The sequence below is a fragment of the Malus sylvestris genome, chromosome 12, assembly GCF_916048215.2.
Source record: "Malus sylvestris chromosome 12, drMalSylv7.2, whole genome shotgun sequence".
In the NCBI taxonomy this organism is placed as follows: domain Eukaryota; kingdom Viridiplantae; phylum Streptophyta; class Magnoliopsida; order Rosales; family Rosaceae; genus Malus; species Malus sylvestris.
In genome coordinates, this window is record NC_062271.1 from 6,841,972 (window position 1) to 6,852,595 (window position 10,624).

The 10,624-nt window shown below is 34.9% G+C and overlaps 1 protein-coding gene across 1 annotated transcript; it reads left to right on the forward strand.

Annotated features, from left to right (window-relative positions):
• The first annotated feature begins 2,247 nt into the window (after positions 1 to 2,247).
• Positions 2,248 to 4,290, forward strand: LOC126592966 (60S ribosomal protein L6-like). The gene is made up of 4 exons (XM_050258791.1): positions 2,248 to 2,573; positions 2,682 to 2,788; positions 3,508 to 3,689; positions 3,970 to 4,290. Exons 1-4 carry the CDS (start codon positions 2,317 to 2,319, stop codon positions 4,123 to 4,125), a joined length of 702 nt encoding a protein of 233 aa, XP_050114748.1. The 5' UTR covers positions 2,248 to 2,316; the 3' UTR covers positions 4,126 to 4,290.
• Positions 4,291 to 10,624: the final 6,334 nt, after the last annotated feature.

The window sequence follows — 10,624 nt, forward strand, 5'->3', positions numbered from 1 at the left end:
AAGATGTACGTGGTTCACCCAGATTGGCTACGTGCACGGAGTAGAGGAGTTCTCATTAATTGTCAAGGGTTTACACAAGTACTTAGGTTCAAGCTCTCCTTTAGTGAGTACAAGTGAATGATTTAGTACAAATGACATTAGGAAATATTATGAGATAATGATCTCTATCTATAGAAGAGAGTTTCTAGTTTCATTTTGACATTGACACGTGTCGTGTTGTGATTGGCTTATGATGTTAACACGTGTTGCGCTATGATTGGCTTCTGATGTCGACACGGGTCACGCTGTGATTGGCCTCCTGGTTGGAAGGAAACTCTTCTAGGTCCTTGACGGTATAACGTTGACCGGTGCTCAGTAGTTTCGAGATTGGTCAAGTATGGTACAAACATGTTTCATACTCAAGTGGGAGAATGTTAGAACATGAGTATGAAACTGAATATTATGGTTAGTCGTAATGTTTCGATCGACATAGAAAAGTCTTGCTAGAAAACTTAAAACTATCCTAATTCTTGTAGGATTTAATATAGATTATCATAGTCCTTGTGAGACTGGAAGCCTATTTTGCTGATGCACTCATAATATATTTGGATTCATAGTTGGTATCCTATGGTGATTCTAATATGTGAATTATTAGGATTAATCTATTATAAATAGTGGTCATTGCTCTCACAAAACATACGCTCAATATTGAACTAAGACTTATTGTTGGTTTGAGTACTTTTGGTTTTGCAAGAGAGGAGAAGTGCATTGTTTAGAAGTTTGCTTTGGCTTCTTCTTCTACTGTTTTTACGAGTTAGTTTGTCATTGTGTTTATCAAATTATGATTTTAATACTTGTATAAATTTGTGATTCATGAGCTTAATCTCTTAACTTATATTTATGATAAGTTTAGTCTTACACCTAATTCTTCTACTTATGACCCTAGAAAACGACATAAATGCTAAGAATAACTTCAAATGCGTCATCCACATATATCACATTTTAAAACATATTATGTTAGAAATGGCAAGTAACTGATTGATAGGTACAAGAGTTATGTTCAACGTCCTAGCCTTGCTCATTCGAAGTTTTCTGTTTGGCAGACCCTCAAATTGTTTACATTTTAATCCGCGGTAATCAAGTTTGTCTGTTAGTCTTCCCGGATGCCAAAACGTGGGCATGAACCACCATCAATTTACTCGCACTTTTCAAGACGTAATACTTCTATTAAATGACTAAAGAAAAATATTTGAGAGAAAAAATTACATCTGGTCATCCTAATATTTGAATTTAATAGCATCTTTAAAGGGGATGTTAAATTCTAGGTGGAGATGTCAATATGCATATTGGACATAAAAAAAATCCTTCAAAGTTTCTAACGGAAGTGTTATTTGCTGGTTGAATTTGAAGCCTTTGTGATTAAAAGTCAAATTTGACATCAATAAAAAGGCAACGTCAATTTTATTTTTTGATTCGTTTAATAGTAACTCCCTTATTCCACTAGCATTTCAGCTAATAAAAATTTTATTTTAATAAATTTTCAAATAAATACACTCTTTTAAAGCTCTATACTAATAAAAAAATGTATATTTGACAATTTAATTGGAAAAACTCTAAATTTGACATAAAGCATGTCCAAGAAGATGTCAAATGTAAAACATCAAAATGATATTTGATGACTTTTGTCACAATTTCACGTTTATATGCAATTTTTTGCTACACTCAATAAGTTAACTAAAAATGTCCTTCTATAATTTTTTTTCATCCCTTTGTGGTCCAAACAATGAAATATTTGAAAGATACAACATTTATTATGAATTGTATCACCCCGATAAAAAAAAAATTAAATCAATTGACATTAGTTGTCAAATTTGACGCCTGATGGCTTTTGGAGAGAGTTTCTTGCCATTTTATCCTATTTATTATTGTTAGATGAATTTAAATTTTGAAATTTGTGCATATCCACTATAGGAATCTCGAAATTCAAATTCATCTAACGATAATAAATAAGGTGGTAAGCACATACCGCACTAAAGGATGGTGAAAAAAAAAATACTCCCAAAGCTCTAAAAATTGAAATTACCGCATCATCCATCAGTTATAATTTAACTTTTACAATTTACATTTTCATTGAAAATGCTAAGTCGATCGGACCCGATCAGATGGCAAAAGGTTGGCAACGCTTGGGCCTTGCCAGATTGATAAAGAGCCCACATTTCCCCAGTGAGCCCAATGAAAAAAAAAATTCAATTAAATGTTTAAACCGCCGTTAGGGTTTTACTTCAACCCGCACCTCTCCATCTCCAGGTTTCAGACAGAAACACTGTGAGAGTGGCGATGGCGGCAAAAGCAAGAAACCCTAGAAAGACCCGAAACCCAGATCTGGTTCGTGGGGTGGGTAAGTTCTCGAGGTCCAAAATGTACCACAAGCGTGGTCTCTGGGCTATCAAGGCCAAAAACGGCGGCGTTTTCCCATGCCATGACCCGAAGCCGGCGGCCGAGACCGCACCCGAGAAGCCCCCGAAGTTCTACCCCGCTGACGACGTCAAGAAGCCACTCGTCAACAAACGCAAGCCCAAACCCACCAAGCTCAGGTTCCATTTTCTCAAATTTTTCATTTTTTTTTAAATTAAAAAAAAATAGAAAAATGGGTTTAATTTATTGGTTAATTTTAATTATTTGATTTGGTTGATTGAATGCAGGGCTAGTATTACAGCAGGGACGGTGTTGATTATATTGGCTGGGAGGTTTAAGGGCAAGAGAGTTGTTTTTCTTAAGCAGCTTCCATCTGGGTTGCTTCTTGTTACTGGTGAGATTTTCTTTCGTTTTACATGAAACACTTCCTGTGGTGTTTATGTTTCGAGTTCTTTTCGGTTTTAGCTGAATAGTTGTATTCTTACTGTTATTTTTTGTTCTACTTTACAAGTAATGTCGTATTTTTTTCATTTTCTGAATAACAAGTTTGATAAACTCACTCCGACCATTTGATACATTTGAATCCTTGAATGCCAGTCAATATAGGTTTCTAAATGCGTAATAACCTCGTACTGTTTAGGCCAAATGCCAACAACCTTGATTTGTAGCCAGCATCAGTCAAATTTGGTGCAGAAATGATGGTTCCCTTCGTTGTAAAATATTGCAAAACCACCCCCTGCTTATGCACTTGGGGGAATGCTCCTCTCCCATTGAACAGGATATTTTGTAGTGGGGTATGTTCAAATAGGGTAGTTTGTACTGTGAGTGATGTGGTGTTAGATTTGTTCTTCTGAAGCTGTATCACACAGCAAAATTGTTATTGGACGATGATTGATGCATGAAAGAGGAATATTTTGCGGGAAAGAGTATCAATTTGTGTAGTGTGATTCATGTAGACGTGTATTTCTCGAGAATGTGATCTCTGCACCTTGCATCATTCAATCGTGATTCTTCACGATTGAATGTGTATTTCTAGTTTTTGGCGCTTGCATGCTTCTTCACGAAACTTGTTAAGTTTCTTTCTAACATGAGTATTGATTTTATCCATTGCAGGGCCCTTTAAAATTAATGGTGTTCCCTTGAGACGTGTTAATCAATCTTATGTGATTGGCACTTCCACCAAGGTTGACATTTCTGGGGTGAATGTAGAAAAGTTTGATGACAAATATTTTGCAAAGGAAGTTGAAAAGAAGAAGAAGAAGGGCGAGGGAGAGTTTTTTGAGGCCGAGAAAGAGGTAAGATTTATTGTTTCTTCATTTACATAACAAATTCATGCTTCTCTTCCATTATTGCTATTGTCTTCATGGACTTTAAAGTAGTTCAATGTGGCAGTGCAATCGCGGTCTTCTAATTTTGCGTATTATATTTATCATGCAACGGAATACCCTGAGATGAAAGGATAAGATTATACAGATTGTCGACTTGTAAACTGTTGGAGAATAATGTTCACTGTGCCTGATTCCGTTGCAATATTGTATGTTGTCTCTTAAAATTTTTCCAAACAATAAATTGTAGGAAAAGAGTGTGCTCCCACAAGGAAGGAAAGATGAACAGAAGAGTGTGGATGCATCATTGATAAAGTCCATTGAGGCTGTCCCAGACTTGAAGACATACTTAGCGGCGAGGTTCTCGCTGAAGGCAGGCATGAAGCCTCATGAGCTTGTCTATTAGGCCATTATCTCATATACTACTTTTTAGGATCCTTTTGTGCTCTTGGACGTGTTTGTTTCAGATTATCGGCATACTCTGTATTTTCATTTTACCGGCATATCAAAGATGTTGTCTGGGTCATTTTGATTTTTCACTGGATCATTTGAAATCGGCAAATTTCTTCTACTTCTTTGCACACAAATAGGTATTATTCCGTAAAAGCAAATTTAATCCGCTTCAATCGTGAATAAATTATGATCGCAAAGTAACTATATACAGAGTTTCAGATGCCGGAATTGATCATAACAAATAAAGAATCGATGGACACAGGCTCTTTGGCAAACACACTAATTGGGCATGATTATACCATTTCAGGTCTGGGTCTCACAATGTTGTACACATCAATGTTAGTCAATTGATATGGTGTCATCTCTTTTGCAGGTTTCGGACCCGAGAGACGGGGTTTAAGAGGAAGGCAATTAACTTTTATTTTCACAAAATGAAGGATAAAAGGGGTTCAATCCTGATGATGATAACAATATAATTAATAATAAACACCTGCCACTTTGTACTACAATCTAATGGTATTTTTCTTCACTTGTAAATAAAATATCTTATTTTAATATAGCTTAAAAACACTCGCCTTACTCTGCATCTTGGGCATGAAAGATTAACAGGGTTCATCCATATGGCCATAGACAATGTGTATCATGCCCCCAAACACTCGGAAACCTTTAAAAAGTTAGACAAATGTGATGGCCTTACTTAAATTAGGAAATTTGGTTAGTAGTTCACTTTTCGGGGGCTGGTTACAGTATTAGTACTATTACTGTATGATGGTCAGATATTTTATTGAATGTATTTTACACATCTGCATTTAATAAATAAAGGCGATCCATTTCCAGGGTTGATGAGTGGATTCTTAGGCCATCTCTAACCGAAGGGTCCAGAGGACCAGAAGGTTGAAAATAGCTCTAAAACCGTCTCCAACCGAGGGCTAGGCCAGAGGGCTCGAGAATCTGGGAGGGCCCCACGGAATTTCAAAGGGCCAAAGGGCTGGCTGCTTTCGACCAGCCAGCCAGCCCCGGGCTAGCTATTTTTTTTTATATAGTTTTCCCATAACCGACAGTAATAGTTATTCAGGCAATTTTTTTTTTAGTTACTATTAGTGTCGGTTAACCGACACTAATAGTTTGAAATTTTTTTAATATAACAGCTAGTAGCCGTTGTATTAATTTTTTTTTATAGGAATTTAAACTTCTTTTTTTCCCTTTTTTTCCCATTTCCCCCTTTTGATATGAATCAAATTTTGTTTCATATTTTTTTTCAATTCTATTTTACAAAATTTGTTTCAATTTTTTTTTAATTCTATTTTTTTTTTCCTATAACTTCTATTTTACAAAATTTGATTCATATTTTTTTTTTCATATAACTTCTATTTTTTTTTTCCTATAACTTCCTAGGCCATTTATACAACATTAAATTAAATTAAGTAACATGAAACAACATTAAACAATATGAAACAACATTAAATAACATTAACCAACATACAAATTATACAACATAAAAAAACATTTAACAACATGAAACTTAAACAACATTTTTAAAAATATTTAACAACATAAAACTTAAAAGCCTACGTCATGTTGACGTCACTTAGCCGTTAAATTTGAATTTAAATTGTAGTTTTTAAATAATAAATTATGTTTGGCCCTATGGCCTTTTGGCCCTCGGTTGGAGACGATTTTTTGTGACAGGGCTAAAATGAGCCCTCTGGCCCTTTGACCCTTGGTTGGAGATGGAGGCAAATATGGCCATGTACTGTTCATTAAAATATTAATATCTTGCGGAATCTTGGAGAGCCAGAAGGCTAAAACGAGCCCTCTGGCCAGCCCTCGGTTAGAGATGGCCTTAGGCCATCTCCAACCAAAGGGTCCAGAGGGCCAGAGGGCTGAAAATAGCCCGAAAACCGTCTCCAACCGAGGGCTAGGGCAGAGGGTTCTAGAATCTGGGAGGTCCCCACAGAATCGGGGAGGGCTGGCCAATTTTTTTTTTTGAAGTGTTGGATTTCCTGTCGGTTAAAATCGACAGGACTAGTATAGAATATAATAAATTAAGGCTAATGACAACTGGGATATTTATTAATTAGTATTAGTGTCAGTTATAACCGACACATATAGTTTGAAAAAATTTGAATACAACGGCTAGCTGACTGCTAGCCGTTGTATTCACATTTTTTTTTTTAATTTAAACCTTTTTTTACTTCTATAAATATGGTGAAGCTCTTTCAATTCTTCACTTCATCTGCAATATTTCCTTCAATATATTTTTCAATATTTCCTTCATTTGCAATATTTCTTTCAAATTTTCAATAATTTCCTTCAATATTTTTTCAATAATTTAAATAATAAATTATGTTTGGCCTTATGGCCCCTTGGCCCTCAGTTGGAGATAGTTTTTTGTGACAGGGCTAAAACGAGCCCTTTGGCCCTCTAGCCCTCGGTTGGAGATGGAGGCAAATATGGCCCTCCAAGATATTAATATTTTAATGAACAGTACATGGCCATATTTACATCCGTCTCCAATCAAGGGCCAGAGGGCTCGTTTTAGCCCTATCACAAAAAACCATCTCCAACTGAGGGCCATAGGGCCAAACATAATTTATTATTTAAAAACTACAACTTAAATGTTTTTAAAAATGTTGTATAATTTTTATGTTGGTTAATGTTATTTAATATTGTTTCATATTGTTTAATGTTGTTTCATGTTACTTAATTTAATTTAATGTTGTATAATGGCTTAGGAAGTTATAGGAAAAAAATAGAATTTAAAAAAAAGTTTGAAACAAATTATGTGAAATAAAAGTTATAGGAAAAAAATGGAATTTAAAAAAAATATGAAACAAATTTTGTGAAATAGAAGTTATAAGAAAAAATGGAATTTAAAAAAAAAAGAAATAAATTTTGTGAAATAGAAGTTATATGAAAAATTTTGTAAATAAAAAATAATAATAAAACTGTAAAAAAAAAAAAACAAAAACAAATGCAACGGCTACTAGTCGTTGCATTTGAATTTTTTCTTAAGAAATCATGTCGGTTATAATTGACAGGAATACATGTTATTATTTAGTATAAATGTTATTTTTGTCGGTTATAACCGACAATAATACATTTATATTAAATAATAGCATGTATTTCTGTCGGTTATAACCTACAGAAATAACAAAACATTAAAAAAAAAATAGCCCTCTAGCCCTCTCCGATTCCGTGGGGCCCTCCCAGATTCCAGAGCCCTCTGGCCTAGCTCTCGGTTGGAGACGGTTTTCTGGCTATTTTCGGTCCTCTGGCCTTCTGGACCCTTTGGTTGGAGATGGCCTTACGTTGCCAATTCGCGAGTCATTTTTAGCTTTGCTGACAGAAGTTGGTTTCTCTTAGACCAACTCCAACCATGACTTATAACCTAAAATTCCCCCTTTTTCCCCCCAAAACCCACTCCAACCCATGACCTAAAATAAACCTAAAACCTAAAACCCAAATGGGGGCCAAATTCCGGTCACATTTTATGCCACAAAGTAAAATGGGCTCCACGTTTCTGCTAAAGAAAAGCAACCCCACGTGGGGGTGTTCCCCCAGCTTTCAATGCAAAAAGTAGCTGTTGGCTATTTTATATCATAAGCCCAATGCAAAAAATAGCCGTTGGCTACTTTATATCATCCAAGTTCAATTTTTTTTTTTAGTTTTTTATGTATATATATTGAATCAAACGGCTTAGATCGAATATAATCAAATCTAACGGTAAAAAATCCAATGGTACAAGACGAAAGACGCTACAGACAAGATCTAACGGTCCAAATTTAAATCCAACGGCTAAAATAATTAAAAAAAAATTATTTAACTTAAAATTCAACCAAAAACTCTATAAATACCTATGTATTTGTTCAAACATCCACACAAAACTCACTTTTCTCCTACAATTCTTTCAATTTTTCTTTCTACCATTTCTTATCATTTCCAAAATTTTCAAGATGGCAAAAGAGCATGTTAGATGTCGTAATTGGACCTTTGATGAAGATATTGCTTTATGTTTAGCATGGATTTCTGTTAGTGAAGATGGTACCGTCGGCACCAATCAAAATAGAAAGGATTTGTGGGGTAAGATCGTTGATAAGTTCCATGAAAACTCCAACGCTGGTCAAAGGGAAGTTGGTGGTGTTTATGATTGGTGGAAGATTATCAACAAAGCGTGCACTTTGTGAAAGGGAAACTTGGAGAGAGCCATGGTTGACATGCCTAATGGAAGGGGCGCCTCAGAAATTGTGAGTTTCTTTGTTGATATTTTACTTGTCATGTACATAATAGTATTTTGTAACTAATTGTTTTTATGTATTTGTTGCATAAGGTGACAAAGTAATGACAATTTACAAGACAAGAACTACACCAAAAAATTAAGCTTTTAAGTTACATCATGCTTGGAACATCCTTAAGGATTGTCCGAGGTGAGGAACCGATGCGAATCAACAATGTGAAAGATTATTTCATAATGAAACCCCACCCCCAAATGATGTCAATGAAAGTGTGAATTTTGCCGACAATGAAGATATCTACCAAATGAGCTCAACTTCTTCTTTGCCAAGGCCCTCGGGTAGAGATAAGCAAAAGGAAGCAAAGAGAAAAGGGAAGTCCCAAGATCCGATACGTGCACAATTTGCTAGCGAAATGGCAATGTCGTCAGCAAGAAGAATCGGCCCAAATGTTTTTGGCCATGAAGCAAGAAGGGGATAGGGAGCAAGAAAGGTACGAAACTAATTTGATAATGGAGGACCTTGACAAATACACTCCAGAGAGAAAGAGATACTTACGTGGTAAGCAAAAAGAAATTTTACGAAGGAATGCCAAAAGGAGTATATTTCAAGATGATGATTCATCTCAAGACTATCACCCAAGTCCACCACCAAGTCAAGATGATGGATATTAATTGTCTTTTCGATTGTATTAAGTTTATTTAGTCTATGAGTTTTCGATTGTATTAAGTTTATGAGATTTATTAATTGTCTTTTTTTTTTTTAAGTTTATGTGGTTTATCATAATTTTCATGTATTGATTTAGTGATTTTTCAAAATTTATCGAAATTTAAATATTTTTAGGTTAAAATGTTCATAAAATTAGTTTAGGATAGTCTACATAATTTTTTTTTAAAAAAAAATTAGCCTTAATTCATTTTTTGATAATCTAAGGCTAAAATTTTAGGCCAAAAGGGTTGGAGTAGAAAAACTGTTTCTGGACTAAAACCTAAATTTTATGGGCTAAATATTTTTAGGTTTTAGGTCAGGGTTGGAGATGGTCTTAGGGGAGAGCTAATACTGATAGGCGGTAGCTTAGCAGCATAGGAAGTAATGACATTATTGTCTCTCAACAAAGGAAATTTTTTGAGAATCTGTCAAAGAGAACATGTGAATTGGTAATAGTATCAAAGCACCACAAACATACGAAAAAACATGGAAAACACCATATTCGATGGGGAACCATATGGCGTTGATATCTTCCGAATACAAAATATGTTCAACATTCATGTGTGGTTGAAGGCATTTAAGAAGTGACATCTAACCAAAGCAGCAGACTGTAGAAGTTTCCTCACCAGAAGAAGCTTGAGTATCAATGAGGGATCTTGTACAAGGAAGAACATCTTTGCTGTCATGATAATGACGAAACAGATAGAACACAAAGACCTAAGATCCATGACGTAAGTCGAAACCCAACATCTGAAGGATGTTCTTCTCTATGCTTCAGGAAGAAATGAAACTTTACTAAAGTATTCTTTATGAGATCAAATTTCCAGGAGAAAACTACAAAGGAAACAAAAAGTAATAATTACAAGAAGCTGCTTTGACCGCAAATCAGGTAACAATTTCCTTACCTTTAATAAGTCTTCTTTCAGTCCTCCGCTTTTTCAAAACCAGAACCAGCCATGGTATCATGCTTTCTTTCTACTGGAAGATCTCTGAGTACATATTTTAGTTGGTCAGACCAATTGAAATTGATTTAGCAATGCTAGTTCCAGCTCAGTGTTCAAAGTGGGCGAAGATCTATTGCAATAATATATTCATATACGACTAGAGAATAAGATTAATCAACTAAAAAGGTACTCCTAAAAACACATTCGGAGTCCACCAGAAGTCAGCTAAAATGTTTAACGTATTTAATCGAAAGGAGTATTCATACATAAACATATCAATATAATAATATATCATGACAAACGATCAAGATTAAATCATGTATATTGCATTCCTCCTCCTTTTCATAAGTGCACAGTTTCTACTTCTTCAGTTTTTATAAGAAAACCAAAAAAACCTTTTCCCCCTTCTTTCTGAAAACAAAGGAAAAATGAAATCTTTACTCAAGAAAAAGAAATTGTATAACAGCATGGATTAGAAATCCACAAGGAAAACAGGAGCAGAGATAAAGCTAAAACAAACAGACACCTATCGTAACAAATAAATAGTAAATGAAAACCGGTCTCTATG